Below are 15,239 nucleotides of genomic sequence, written 5' to 3'. Positions count from 1 at the left end.
TTGGTTATATACTCCAAGTTTTACAAAGCTTTTAGCTAGATTACAAAATGCACTCTAATCTAAAAACAATGCTGCACAACTTTGTCTTATGCATGCTTTCTGAGATGTCTTCATCTTTGACCATCACCTTGATTTGATCCAGATTGCACTGCATGAGATAAGTATGTTTCTGCTTCTTCTTTATTTTCCTAATTAGGCTTCCATGTCTATTTTAGTGTAATTCGATCCATGTGATTTGTCAGACTTAAGCTCTAGTCACTTTCAACTGATCTTTGCTTCATCAGTTGAAAGTTCTGGTTGCTTTCAACTGCTCTTGACTTTATCAGTTGGATGCCCGGCTCATCAGTTGAATGAATTACAAACTCCATCAGTTGAATGCTGTTCCAGTCTCATCAGTTGAATTCCTCAGCATCATCCGTTGAACACTTTGTCTTCAGTTGAATGCTTGATTTTCATCAGTTGAAACATCATCCAGTCTTCATCAGTTGAATAGTTACACCTCATCAGTTGAATATCCTTCACTTAGATAAAATTACATGGCATTGGATATTTACAATTAGCCATCCTATTCTACCCATCCGTTGATAATTCCCAAAGACAAGAAATGTAACAATTACAACTGAAATTTGATAAAGATTCTAAGTAAGACATGTTACAAAATGTTTATGTTATCATCAAAAATTATTGATTCCTAACAACCCACTTAAAAGTACGTGCCCAAGTCAAAAGTCTCATATAAAAAAAACAGTGGAAGTATATAAATATAAATTTGTATCGATAAAATGATTCATTATTCTCAAACATATTATCCAAATAGCCAAATACTCATTTTCGTTTCGTTGCTATATCCCTTCGGATGTAACTTAACGCTTAAGTATAGGAATCAAGAGGTCAAGGTCAACCCGACGTTCTGTCTCCGTGCTAAACTCCACTTCGTCATCCACAATTTTAGCGAGCATAGATAAACACACGCAACACAACCAAACCCACAAAATAAAAAATATCATCTACTCACAATCTCTACACCAAATTTGATTACCAAAAATTATAACAATGGGAGGCGGAGTGGCGATGAGAGTGGCCGGAAAGATCGCCGGCGTCGTCAACGGCAACTTTCGCGGCGGGTTGCCGGCGTTCCCTGAAAACATAACGTCCGCTGCGTTTAAGGCCAATACGGCCCGGCCCATCACGGGTGTCGTATCTGATGCGCAGTTTGAAGGTGCGTGTTCGACGGTGAATAAGCCTTTGATTGAGTTTGAAGACTGGGAAGAGGTGGGGAGTGGGAGTCGTGCTGGTGTGGGCCAGGGCTTGCCGAGGGTTGTGTTTGGTGGGGCCCCCACTATGGAGGAAGCTCAAGATGCTACCTTGCAACTTCGTACTGCTCTTGATCAGTATGTTATTTTACATGATTTTTCTTAAAAAAAACCGACCATTTTTTATGATGCTATTATGTGTTTGTGATCAAGATTATGTGTAAAAGTATGTGTTTGATTCAGAGTTGTAGATAAACATTAATTTTAATCGGATTGAATGGGGATATGTAATCATTGTGTTTCGACAGGTAGAAAATGCAATGGAAGTGAGAGTGAGGGTTGTTTATGTTAGGGGGTACAAAACACACAATGTTTCCGAGTGAGACTGAAGTGAAGTGAGATTCATTGTTTATGTCCCGGATCATTTCCTCCATCTTCTCCAAAAATCTTAGATTTCTCGTGACAATGAATTGATGGTAAAAAATCAACTGGCCTTGTTAACTTGATCTTTCCTGGACTTCCATTAGCTTTTTACTTTCGATCAAAACTATAAAAGCGTTGAAAAAGTTTCAAAAACCATAATTGATCTTAAAAAACAAAAGATGATAATGGATTTGATGATTCTTAACATATTCATCAAATGTAAACCCTGTTTTTATTAAACAATCAGGTTTTCAGGGAAGGAAATAGATATAAAGGGCTTATATTGTAAAATGTGTCAAGATTCAGTTGGGAATTAGCAGAAGGGTCTGTTTTTTTTTAAAACTGAAATGGAGTTGAGGGAAATCGGTTATTGAGAAGTTTTTGGTTGTAATTTTTGTGGATTGGGAGTGGTAGAGTTGTTGGGTTGGAGTTGAATGGATAGTAATAAGGGGTGTTTAGCAAGGTTGGGTTTGCATTTTATTAAGACAGGTATACAACATGGCATGCCACCACAAAAGAAGTTAGCCACATAAGCATATATAGGTCGAAAACGTACCCCTTTTTAGCTTTTTAAACATCAAAAACTTAATTGAAAGTTTTTGTCAGTGATGATTTAAATGTAGGTTCTTTTTAGTTGGATGGTCTACTTAGAGCAAGTCCAATGGAGGTGCTAAAATAGGTGCTATTGCTATAATATACCACCCAAGCACAAAATTCAACTCCAATGGGATGCTAAACTTGAATGTAAAATAGCAAAATGCTATACTTGGTTCTAAATATAGAACCAAGTATAGATGGTGCTATAATTGCCACATAAGCATGCAAGTGACAAAATACATTATTAAAGTAATAGTGACAAATATAGTTATGTACTTTAAGATTGTGTGATGAGAATATAGCTTTATTGGGATATGTTTGGTTCTATTTTACATTTACCATTGGACCATAAGTTCTATTTTAGCACCAAAAATCACTTTTTGGTTTCAAATTATAAAAATAGCTACATCTATTTTAACATCACCATTGGACTTGCTCTTACAAGCTATAATGTCAAGTATACTTTTCTTGAGATATCATTTGTTTTTCCCATAATATTGTAAATGTCTGAATGTCGTTTTTTAATTGTATGTCAATTGAAATTTCACAACAGTATAGATATATACTACAGAAGTGTATATGCATATAGTGTTTCTCGTTCCCGCTCTCTGGGTTACTTGTTTGTATGGAGTATTGGAGTGAAATGAATAATGAACAAATTGTAAGTAAAAAAATCTAATTGAGCATTGGAATTCCTCTTCTTATGATGTCCTCAGGGCTTACCTGTCTAATGAATCCAGTGAAGGTTCATGTGAATCGCATATAGGAGATGACAAGTCGTCTCTTTCAGACTCGGGCCATTTTGAGTCCAAAACTTGTGTTACCAAAGCCTCGGCACCGAATCAGGCTATTCAGGCTTTTCGCTTGCTCAAAGAAAGTGCTGCTGCTCAGGTTCTGAGATTGAATTTAACATTTTTTTGTGGGCGCATATTGTCAGAAGTGTTATTTGACATGTACAAATGAATAGTACTAATCAGTAACCTAAAATAGTGAAAGTTAACTGGCAGAGTTTTTTTTTTGTTTGTCAGAAAGAATTGGCTGAACTGTGAATGAAAGTTTATTTGATTCCTCCGTACCTTTTGTATGTTAGAAATGCATATGTATATTTGCCGAAAATGGAGTTTTAGTTTTCATTAATGTATTTTTTAGTTAATATTATCGACGATAACTGTTCCTCGTTAGGAGAATAATATTTGCAACTTATTGGTTCTAGACTGTCGTAGCCTCAATTGCAAGTGATCCAAATGTCTGGACTGCTTTTATGAAAAATGAGGCGCTTTTGGAATTCTTTCAGTCCCAAAACACTGGTAAGAGATGTGAAGCTTTATGCAACTTGATTTTAGCTTCTACAAAATGAAATGCAATTGTTTGGTGTTTCCATCTTAGGTGTGAATGGTAGTTTTGAGGGATCAACTGCTGATACTGAGTCTCCAGGCTACCAGTCTCCCAAGCACTCTGACAATGAGACGTTTAATGAGAAAGAGCAGAAGAATGGTTTCAATAGTTTTTTGAAGGACATCAAAGAAAAAGTAGAGGATATGATGAACAGCTTATCTAGTTTCTTTCAGAATCTTTTTGCTGGTCCAGCAGCTTCTGATGGAAGTGCTAAAGTTGACAAGACTATGGGTGCTTCAATAATGGGACTGGCTGTCATGGTTATTATGGTGGTTGTGCTTAAGCGTGTTTAAATGTTGTTACTAATTTGTCGAAGCTACTGGACTTTGGATTTTCAAACCTCTTTAATGCTGTATTGTCGGATGAACCTTTCTTGGTTGCATGATAAACCATTTAGGTTTTAAATAATTACTTATTTGATGTTTAACTAGAAATTGTTTCGCTCCTTGAGCATATTCTAACAGTTTATTTGAGTCGTGCTTAAATTTGTCTAGTCTACTGGAGATTGGATTTTGTTAGTCTTTTTTAATCCTGTTTATCACCGGTCTCTGCTGGACTGGGAATCCATCTCAGGTTGCATGGTAAGAAGGCAAGATTTAAGTATCTCATCTTTGCTGTTTAACCAGAAATTGTTCAGTCCGTTTATCTGCATTAGGCAAATGACAGTTCACCTGGGTCGTGTTTGTTTGGTTGTATTTATGCACGTCGACTAGTTAGACTTGGTGGGTGTTTGGTTAGCTAACTTCTGGGCTTTTTCTACATAGAAGTTAGCTTCTGCTTAATTTAGATTACAGCTTTTTCTAATAGAAATACTTAATCTATAAATCACGGTGTCCAAACAATTCTAATAATTAATATAATCCACTTCTTTACTTTAAGTAATAAATCACTTCTTTTAAGTTCAGCCAAACGGCCTCTTAATATTTGATGGACTGTTGCTAGGTACATTTACTTCGGGGGACTAGCTTATCAAATGTGGTGAAATGGGACTACAATATCTGCTAGAGCAAGTCCAATGCTAAAGCTAAAATAGATATCTATGGCTATAATATGAAATCAAAAAGTACATTTTGATGTTAAAATGCTCCGAGGCATAGTTTTAAAATAAAACCAAAGATATGTTAAATATGAGCACAAATATAAAAAATTAAATCAAAATTGTTTTCATTTCCCTCCAATTTCTCCCTTGCATTGCCCATATGACAATTATAGCTACATCTATACTTGTAACTATATCTAAAATCAAGTATAGCATTTTTCTATTTTAACATCTCTTGTAACATTGCACTGGACTGCTAAGTTCTATAAATGATGCTATATTATAGAAACAACACCTCTTATAGCATTGCAGTGGACTTGCTCCAACTGTTCTGTTTTAAATGATCGATACCGCACATAATTAAAGTCTCGCTTTCACTTTCATGGGTTATAAGTTCAATTTTATGTGTAAAATCAACTTATAAGTTAAAAATATTTTATACTTGTATTTGTGTATAAGTCGGCTTTCGAGACCAATAACTACAAGTCTACAACTTGAATTGAAAATTTTAAATTTTTTCGGTAAATTAATTTGATTTTGTAAATTTGTATATAATCATTTTGAAGGAGAATTAGTAATATACTAATATTGTATAATTACATAATTAATTTTATATTTGGTAGGTTATGAATTATCGTAAATTGTCCAAAATAATCCTAGTTTATAAGTCAAAATTACTTTCATACACAAATAGCCTCCTATTCAAATAAAAGATCACTTATTATGAGCTACCATAATATCTATCAAATATTTTCCAAAATCCAGACCACGGCTTCAAAATTTAAATTCGGTTCACAACATTCGCCTATTTCATTGGTAGTTTTGCTATCATTATCAGCGCTCCCAAAGTATTAACTTGTGATTCATAGATGAAGTACGCTATCTGTGGGGCTTTTCCCACATCTCTTCGGCTTTGTATTTTTATGCCTCTGGCACTTTTTCACTACGATTAAAGGAGCTGATACAAAAACAGAAAACCAATCAAGTGAATAGAGTTCATCTATTCAAGAATGTAATATCTTTGTTCATTAGGTGCAATTGGCTTCTGTCGTATCGATTCCCTCTTCTTGTCCTGTTCCATTTGCTCTCGCCTTCAAGTATGTAATGTCTTCTTTCTTTATGTGCAGTTTGCCTCTGTCTTTTTTACTGCTTGTTTGCGTTTGTTCTGGTTGGCCTCGCTGCAGAACGGTGGACAGGGAGTCACCAACAATATAACAAACAAATAACTGAAACAAGATTAAGAGTGCATGCTGTAGGATGCAAGTTCACAATGGACTTGCATTTACGACATGGAACATTTTAAGTTAGGTGCGGTGACTGTACTTGTGTAACATAAATAATAAAACGAACTCATGCAGTACATATATAGAGCATATAACGTATTAAAAGCAAAAAAGTTTACCTTCCTCAGGACAAAAGCCAGATATAAGTACGCCACTTCCCATTCGTCTGGTGAGAGTGTACCTTGGTCCTCATTCCCAGCACCCAGGGCTTTAAGTTTCCTCATAAGTGCTAAGTAATCTGGCACCTTTAGATACTCCTCAACGAAGACATGGTTATTTTTTACAAAAACCAGTTCCAGATCATACTGCTCATTCAAAAAAAGTGTGAACTGTCTTACGCAGAAAGTACATGCTTATATGTAGATGTAAAGATATGATAATGTTACAACTAATGGTGGAACTACAGGAAAGCAAGTTCTTGTTTATTGGAGACGTCCCAAGAAAGATATGTGAAGATTGCGGAAGAATAAATAAGAGCTTGCTATATGATCTTTTATTAAGTACGTAGATATTAATAAATAAATGTGGAGATACTAATTAAGTACAAAGATAGAATCAAATCCCATATGTCAGGGAAGATGATTCGTATTTGTCATAAGTAGTCTGGTATCCTGTTCTATTTAAGTAGGAGCTGTAATAGCCCTAAGGACATTAAGAAATTTCTTAATAAAGTCTTGGGACAAGGGAAGTTATATATCTTGTTTATGTTTTTCTTTCTGTCTTCACTTTAACAGATAAATATTAATCCCAGGTGCGCATCATTGTTTTGTAAATGCAATGGTCAAGCCAGTATACTGTACCTCCTCTGCCAGCGACTTAAAAACATGAAAGGGAACAATCCATTCTGGACAATCAACAGCATCCTGCAAAATATCACAAGCGATCCCATATCACTTAGATTAAACACTCACACGTCCAATATGACATCGGTCTTTACCACTGAAGTCAAGGTGAAATTACCTCTAGATGGAATTTGTACTTTATACCGAAGGGACTTGTTGATTTGAATTTCTGCAAAGAAGAACCAAAGTATTTCACCATTTAGTTCAAATTTACATAACGGTTTTTCTATGGTGTGCCCATGGACACATGCTAAGCGCGAAAATTTTTGTGTTTAGATCATATTGATTGGCTCCTACTTCTTAATAATGGTGGACCTCACTGCAAATACACCAACCACACCAATCAAAATGATCTAAATGCAAAAATTTCCGCGCTTAGCATGTGCCCATGGGCACACACCAGACAAACCTTTACATAAACATACAAGTATACAACAACATCTACAAAACTAACCGAAATGATTTTCAATTCTGTATAAAATATCATCAGGTGAGATTGATTCAATATTGCCAAATTCTTTGGATTTTTTTCTATTCGAAATGAGAAAAGAATTCATCCACTCACCTTTTCTGAGTATTCTTCACCAAAACGTATCCAGTACACACTATTGCCGAAGGCCAGCCCTTCAGCTACATAGTCAAAATGAAGATATAAGAATAACTGCTTCTCATCAAAAATATTTATTTAATAGCAAGGTTAAAAGACTTATGACAAAAAAAAATAAAGAAATAGCAAGGTTAAAAGACTGAGTTTAGCTATAAGGTTGAATACAAACGTTTAAAAGATGACTCATCGATATCTGTAATTTGCTTTAATTAAAAAAATAGGGATTGGTTCCCTGCAATTTTTCATTGCAGCTGCCGTAATACTACATAGTTAAGCACCCGCAACGAAACATTGTGGCAGCTGGTTCCATCCAGCGTTCCGGGGGACCCAAATAAAGATTAACAGAGATCTGACCTTACTAAACCTTATAAACATACTAAACTCAAGAACAATTCCCTACACAAGCAACACTGCTAGAAAATTATAACAAATGGCCATGCCTTCTCTGAGCTTTTTGATGATAACATTGGCATCTGGCATTGTTCCGATGAAGATGCCTCCTGGCCGAAGTAACGCCGAAACATTTGCCAGGGCCCGTCGCGCCCGTGCCTCAGTAGACCATGAATAATGCAACGCAAACTGCAAGTTGCAAATAGGTGTCATTTTATAAAGGTAAAAGTAGGTGTTTAGCTTAATGGAAATTGAGGGAAGATCATATTTACCTAATTACCTGGCAACTACATATATCAAAAGGTGCATCATCTGCTAACGCTTTATCTAGTTGAACCTGAAAGCCATTAATGCAAATACGCAATGCATATCAGCCAACTAAATGATACTTGAACAATTTGATTTAATTAAGAAGATGCTCGCGGGAACCTCAAAACAGTCTGCACAAAGAAGGCGAGAAGTGAACTTTTTCCAACTGAGATGGCCATCACCATTGTACCGTGTACGGCAATCTTCTATCTGTATATCATGATGATATAAAGTTTAACATCCATGCAACAGCAGACTTTTAGAACAGTATCAGGCAAGATAAAGAGGGACAATGTAATTTTGAACTAGCATCCACACAGCAATTATAATACTGAAAGAAGACACAAAACACTCAACCAATATCGCAAAAAATACCTCTACGCATCATTCAATATTTATAAGCAAATACCTCCAACTGAAACTCATGAAGCCAAAGCTAGTCTCTTAAAGTTTTATTATATGCGAGAAGGAAGTTCAACACTAAAAGACTTAAAGCTTTCCAGTCTTCCAAGACTTGAATGAGTGTTAATGGCTCTATTATAAGTAAGATAATTTTGATGTCTTAAATTGACCCGCATACCTATTGTACTTGTAATGATTATTAGCTCTATTCAGTTAAGTTTTATGGCCAACGTTAACTACTTCTCCAGAATTGAGCTTACTTTAGAGGTTTTGCAGGAAAAATCGATGAGTGTAAGAACAATTATTCATATATCATCATCTTATCAAAATTTGTGGTTCATTAGACTAAAACAAAATCTAAAAACTTTTCCAGTTCAGAAAGAAATATAAGAGGCTTAATATTATTTCCTAAAACACCTACACAGGTTATGAAGAATGGTAATCAATACCTACTCCAAGGAATGTGTCTGCATGGAAAAACTCCTACATATACTATATCAACAGTAGGCTTCAATCCATTACCTAAAAGAGCGGGACAAGACAAAAATTACTCCTTATGTATGTGGGTGTGGGTCTAATTGGGGGCTGAAAAAACCCACAAAATTATTTGAATCATCTACAAGCATCGGATGAAGGCATTGCATTTTAGTTTAGGCCTTGCATACTATACAGGGTTTACAATATTTCCTTGATATCTTAACAGCCTTTACTATTACGTTCAATTGGCTACATAATTATATTGCATGAGAAACAATGGTCAAGCACAGAAAATGCATATTTACCACTATGACAAATAGAGCTATCTTAACTGATTGAAATCAGTTTCCATCTCAGTTGAGTAGAAAACATTTACAAAACACTTGAAATTATGAAATAGCACGAAGAAACATACAGAGCCCTCAGCTATATCAATGCCCACATAATATCCAACTTCTGCCTTGTCCCATTTAATCAGATCACCGCCCTGATCAAGGCATAAAAAATTACTGTCAGAGAACACTTCTAATACGTTACATGCTAAGTTCCAATTGTCTAAAGCAAGTACCTTGCCACAGGCAAGATCAAGCACAGCATCCCCTTTACGCGCATAAAGCTGAATCAGGACACTTTTAATCTGTTTGATCATAAAAAGCAGGATTAATCAATATAACATCAGACATCCAAGATTACACTCGAAAGATTTGTCGTAAAAGTTTATTAGACATGCCCAGTTATTGAGTTTCTTCAAATGGATGATAGGACTGGCTTCTCTTTCTTCCAAAGTGTGATTTCTTCTTGCACTATAATGGTCAGCCACTCTACTAGCCTCTTCTTTAGTACTCTCACCATCTTCTTTAAATTCCAAGTCACCTGTGCAATAATAAATCGGTTTGGCTAGTGTGTGCCCATGGCACATGCTAAGCACTAACATTAATAAAAATGGAGGGTTTTGATTGGTGTGGTTGTTGTAACTGCAGAGGAGTCCACCATTATTAAAGAAGGTAAGCCAATAGAAACCCTCCAATTTCATAAATTTTGGTGCTTAGTGTGTGCCCATGGGCACACCATAGAAAAACCGATAATAAATTATCAAAGATCAAAACTTTACCAAATTTTTTCATGACAATGAATGAGTAACAACCTAGACTTTGGGTGTGAACTGTGAAATATCGGACATGTGTCCGAGTGACAAACTCGTAAAATCTGAAAACCAGGATATTGTCCAGATTTTGGGCACGGTACGGCGAAACGATATACGGAGTAATACATTTATAAATAACTGGGATACCGTCGTGATTTTGACAAGAGGATTGCGACACGACATAATACATTTATAAATAAGCGGCAGATATATGAACAAATAGTATTATTTAATATATTTTAAATTAAGCACAATTTCATTATAATTTTGTATATCAAGGAATCTTCTTTTCTTCTTTCCATTTTTATTTCTATTTCTTTCCTTTTGCTCATTTTTTATGATTTGCATTGTATATTAAACTTACATGAGATCTTGAAATTGATCAAAATGTCAATACATTGATTAAAAATTCTATCCCGAAATAAGTGTGTTAAGTGTCAGATACGGATACTGCTATCTAAATACAGGATTCATAGCAACATAAGTAACACAATTACACAAACACTGATCACTAAAAAGCAGCATAAAACATTCTAAAAGAACTGAAAAAACTGCAAGTACAAGAAAATTTAATTTTGAATATCATCATGTTATTTAGCATAGTAATAGTGAAGAGAAATGGGTTTCACGGAAGAAACCTTACCTTGATGATAAAATTTGGGCGCTTTAAGCTGTCCATAGGAGCCTGAAGCTGCTCGCTTCATGTTATGCACATATGATTCGGGGTCCGGGGACGAGCATAAGACTCTCAAGGGTTTTCGGTAACAATTTTAATAAGATGACGGTAATATTTTCGATCGCGATAAATAAATAAAATCTTCAATTCCGAATTTATTTATTTTTATCGAAACTTTAATCGTAGTCGCTTGGAAATCAACAAAACCGAAAATCAAAAAACACACCAAATGGGCCTGACTCCTTCCAATAATAAGACCCATATAACATCCAATTCCAGCCCAAAAACAGCACACAGCCCATGAACCCCACCATATAAAACCACACAACATCTCAGTCTCCACTTTCATTCTTCACAAACCCTAATCCTCAGATCCACCGCGCAGCAGAGAAATGGGTCGGGTCATCCGCGCACAACGTAAAGGAGCCGGCAGCGTCTTCAAGTCCCACACCCACCACCGCAAGGGCCCCGCCCGCTTCCGCAGCCTCGACTTCGGCGAGCGCAACGGCTACCTCAAAGGCGTCGTCACCGACATCATCCACGACCCTGGCCGCGGCGCGCCGCTCGCCAGAGTCACCTTCCGCCACCCCTTCCGCTACAAGCACCAGAAGGAACTCTTCGTCGCCGCCGAGGGCATGTACACCGGCCAGTTCATCTTTTGCGGCAAAAAGGCCAACTTGATGGTCGGAAATGTCTTGCCTCTCAGGTCGATTCCCGAAGGGGCTGTGGTTTGTAACGTCGAACACCATGTCGGTGATCGCGGCACGTTGGCCAGAGCTTCGGGAGATTATGCTATTGTCATTAGTCATAATCCCGATAACGGAACCTCTCGGTATATTACTCTGCCTTTTAATAGTCAAATATTGATATATTGATTGTTGATATAGTATTTTTGTGGAATTAGTGCTTGTTTAACCTCGGTAAATTTAAGAAATGATGAGTATTAATTGTATTTATACTAATAATTTTGGTAAAATTATACTCGAATAAATAAAGGTTATGTTTTTGTGGATTGGTTTGGAGCATTTAGGTATTTGTGTTGTGTACTTGCGGGATTATGTTTGGGAGTTGTAGTTTAAAATACAGTTTTATGAACTGGAGAAATAACTAGCTGTGATGAGTTTCCATATGTATTCTGATGACCCAACAATGGTTTGCTTTTGGTGATTCCGATAAACCTTTTTACAGTAAAATCTTGATAACGGTATTCAATCAAGTAAACTGTAGGAGTAGTGTAGTTTTTATCTGAATAAGCTGATGGAACTGTCAGCATGGGTGTCAGTATTATTTTATTATGTTGTTTATTTGTTATATGTTTTGTGCTTCTTAATGTATTGAAGTTCAGTTTGTTGAAGACTCGAGGCTATTGTTTTGTCGTTTCATATTGTGAATAGGTTGAAATGTTTATGGTTTTCGGATGTTATCTATTGGCTATTTTTGTTAATTGGTTTGTGGAGTAATTAGGGATTTATGTTTAGTTTAGTTATGTTATTATGTTTGGGTGTTTCGAAAGAATGCTATTGTAAAAAACATGAAGGTTCGAAGGGGTGCAGCTCCATGATAGACATGTGTAAATTGATTGCCTTGGAACTGATATATGGAGAAATAATTAACATTCATTTTCATGTTATGATTATGCATATGCTTTCTGATAGACAATAGTTGGTATCCGGTAACATTTCGTGTTAGTCATTCATTCCCAATTGCAATATTGGATCTGTGATCATTGTTTAAACATGTTTGTCATCTTCTAACTAAATGCTATGCACATGATTGTTTTAAAATGAGAAGATCTGATTTATTTCATTTGTGTTCTGTTTTGTATTTTATAAAATAAGAATTTACATCAGTTCTTATCTAGTAAAGAGGAACATTCTGGTTTTTTTTTTCACTTGGACCTAGTGCCTAATGATTCCCATTTATGCCACTGTTGTGTTTTAATTGTTTTCTGTTGATTTAGCATATTTGACCAAGTTTTCATGTTCTTGCTTCTGGTAGGATCAAACTTCCATCTGGTTCCAAGAAAATTGTTCCAAGTGGTTGTCGAGCCATGGTTGGGCAGGTAGCTGGAGGAGGAAGAACAGAGAAGCCCATGCTAAAGGCTGGTAATGCCTATCACAAGTATCGCGTGAAGCGTAACTGCTGGCCCAAGGTTCGTGGTGTTGCTATGAATCCTGTGGAGCATCCTCATGGTGGTGGTAATCACCAACATATTGGTCATGCCAGTACTGTCCGTCGTGATGCTCCCCCTGGTAAAAAAGTTGGTCTCATTGCAGCAAGGAGGACTGGTCGGCTCCGTGGACAAGCTGCTGCTACAGCTTCTAAAGCTGATAAATAAGAAGTCTGTGATCTGTCTTCTTTGTCATTCCTTGTTTCTTAGTTTGAATCTGTTTTTTTGCGGAAGTTCTGTAGTAAGATGATGCCTACTACTTTATGTTCGGAACCAATTTGCTTAAGTTTTGTTTTATATATCATATATCATGACTTGAGATTAGTATGTTATGTGAATTTCAGTCATTCAGGGTTTCTGGTTCTCAATATTTAGATGTTTTGTAGAAAATTTATGATTTTCTTGTTTTGACGAGGGGTGGTGGAACTGCTGAGCACCGGTGAAGTACTCAGTTCTATAAAAGTATTAATGGGAATGACGTATAAAGCTGTGTATGCACAGGCTATAAAAAATTAAACTTGTATGACTATTTGCAACGATTATTAATGTGTATAAAGTAAAATATAAACAAAAATTTATAGAAGTTTACATGGATTTTCAGTCAAAAGAACCCAGAAAAGTAATGCTCCTCTCAATGGGCCATTAAAATGCCATGACGAAGTGGTGCATAATTAACGTATGAAAATCTGTAAATGTTAAAAACACAAACAGCATAAATAATAATTTCTAAACACTCATTTACTGCATCACACCAAATAGGTATAATCACGATTCACGGTATTATAAGATCAAACATAGTGATCAAGAACCCTGTTTCTGCAAAATAATGGTGCATGTTTGCGTGCGCAGAAGCACAACTTCTTTCAATTAAAAGTGGATATCCGATTTCTTGACATATCTATCTGCGACGTACATGTACAAAAAAGTAAAATATTTTCAAGAAGTTTCTCATAAAAAATGGACTTCCGATTTCTTGAAATATCTATTTGTTGACATATGTACAAAAAAGCAAAAATACTTTTAAGAAGTTCGCGGATGAGAAGTAGGAAGACAGAAAATTAGGTGCTTTTTTACAACTATTTTTTTCAATTCATTTTTCTAATAATAATCTATTTCTTTAAATGATCAAATATTCTGTACAAAATTTTCAAACACTTAAATAACAATTTACATGCTATATAAGAATTTCTCTGGAATCTGAATAAGTCGTACAACAATTTACGTGGACGGGTATGTTTTCTTTTCTCTTCGATCTTTGCAAGTATATGTTGATTTGTTATATTGATTTCTTATTTTTTGTCATGTGTATTTGATGTGAATATATCTTGTTTGCCTATTTGTTTATGCTGAAATTCATATATAATATTTTCTGTGAATCAGTTGGGTTGTAAAAATCGTACTAGTAAATTAAAAATTGATCGGATTTTGTTGATTCTGGACATTCTGAAAAGCTCTCTTCGTTACCTACAACTTTTGTCTCAGGCAGTATGTCGAAATTCGCAATGTATATATGATAAAAATCACATTCTTTGTTACCCTTCAGTTCTTAGTCGCGAAACTTTTTCCCATGTTCGAAAATTCGCTATAAATTGATCGTATGTCAAAAATTTACTCATGATACCAATCTGAAAATCTTGAGATATAATCTTTCGTTATCAGTCATACCCATTTGTTGTTTAAATTGATTTAATTGTCTAAACTGACTTACAAAGATTCAGGGCTGTTTATACTTTTCTGCTGAGTTGTTCCGTGTTTACAAATTCATATCTCCCTCGTTATTTGCCATAAAATTGTGATCTTTACCAATTCTGAAACCTCTGAGAATGATCTTTAAGTGTTTAGTTATAGTCTAATTGATATCAGTTTGTTTGCTTCATGAAAATCTACTTTGAATGTAAACTGCTCCTGAGTAAAATTCTGCTCTGTTACTTGAACTTCTAAAATTCATAACTAATTTGTCATCGGTCCGTTTATTATGAATCTAGTCATTGTGGAATCCTTGTTGAATGTAATTTATTTCTCCAGTTGACTATTTTCTCATATTCAGAAGCTATATTTGGTTAAAAATGAGATTTGTAACATCATGCATTGTCATTTGTCTTATTCGGTGATTGAATTGTGTTAATTGTTATTAGCTGTTAAAATTTGAATTTTGTTAAGACTTGTTATGTGCCTTGCTCTTGATTGTTTAAGGAGTACTACATGTTAATTATGTTTTGTTTATTAATTAAA

At 35.4% G+C, this 15,239-nt stretch overlaps 3 protein-coding genes across 3 annotated transcripts; 2 read left to right on the top strand and 1 right to left on the bottom strand.

The window, feature by feature from the left end:
* The first annotated feature begins 789 nt into the window (after window positions 1-789).
* On the top strand, window positions 790-4,161 carry LOC108192899 (uncharacterized). Its single transcript, XM_017359429.2, has 4 exons — window positions 790-1,391; window positions 2,990-3,164; window positions 3,487-3,580; window positions 3,660-4,161. Exons 1-4 carry the CDS (start codon window positions 1,054-1,056, stop codon window positions 3,959-3,961), a joined length of 909 nt encoding a protein of 302 aa, XP_017214918.1. The 5' UTR covers window positions 790-1,053; the 3' UTR covers window positions 3,962-4,161.
* A 1,246-nt stretch (window positions 4,162-5,407) lies between these two features.
* On the bottom strand, window positions 5,408-9,975 carry LOC108225946 (mRNA cap guanine-N7 methyltransferase 1). The gene is made up of 11 exons (XM_017400896.2): window positions 9,748-9,975; window positions 9,586-9,654; window positions 9,433-9,504; window positions 8,259-8,348; window positions 8,110-8,166; window positions 7,880-8,018; window positions 7,398-7,462; window positions 6,951-7,001; window positions 6,791-6,853; window positions 6,110-6,295; window positions 5,408-5,885 (listed from the first exon to the last, which is right to left on the bottom strand). The coding sequence occupies exons 1-11, from the start codon at window positions 9,949-9,951 to the stop codon at window positions 5,736-5,738; spliced, it is 1,146 nt and encodes a 381-aa protein (XP_017256385.2). The 5' UTR covers window positions 9,952-9,975; the 3' UTR covers window positions 5,408-5,735.
* A 1,202-nt stretch (window positions 9,976-11,177) lies between these two features.
* Window positions 11,178-13,363, top strand: LOC108228145 (large ribosomal subunit protein uL2x). Its single transcript, XM_017403639.2, has 2 exons — window positions 11,178-11,669; window positions 12,836-13,363. The coding sequence occupies exons 1-2, from the start codon at window positions 11,230-11,232 to the stop codon at window positions 13,173-13,175; spliced, it is 780 nt and encodes a 259-aa protein (XP_017259128.1). The 5' UTR covers window positions 11,178-11,229; the 3' UTR covers window positions 13,176-13,363.
* Window positions 13,364-15,239: the final 1,876 nt, after the last annotated feature.

The sequence above is a fragment of the Daucus carota genome, chromosome 6, assembly GCF_001625215.2.
Source record: "Daucus carota subsp. sativus chromosome 6, DH1 v3.0, whole genome shotgun sequence".
NCBI classification, from domain to species: domain Eukaryota; kingdom Viridiplantae; phylum Streptophyta; class Magnoliopsida; order Apiales; family Apiaceae; genus Daucus; species Daucus carota.
This window is presented reverse-complemented; position numbering and strand designations above follow the sequence as displayed.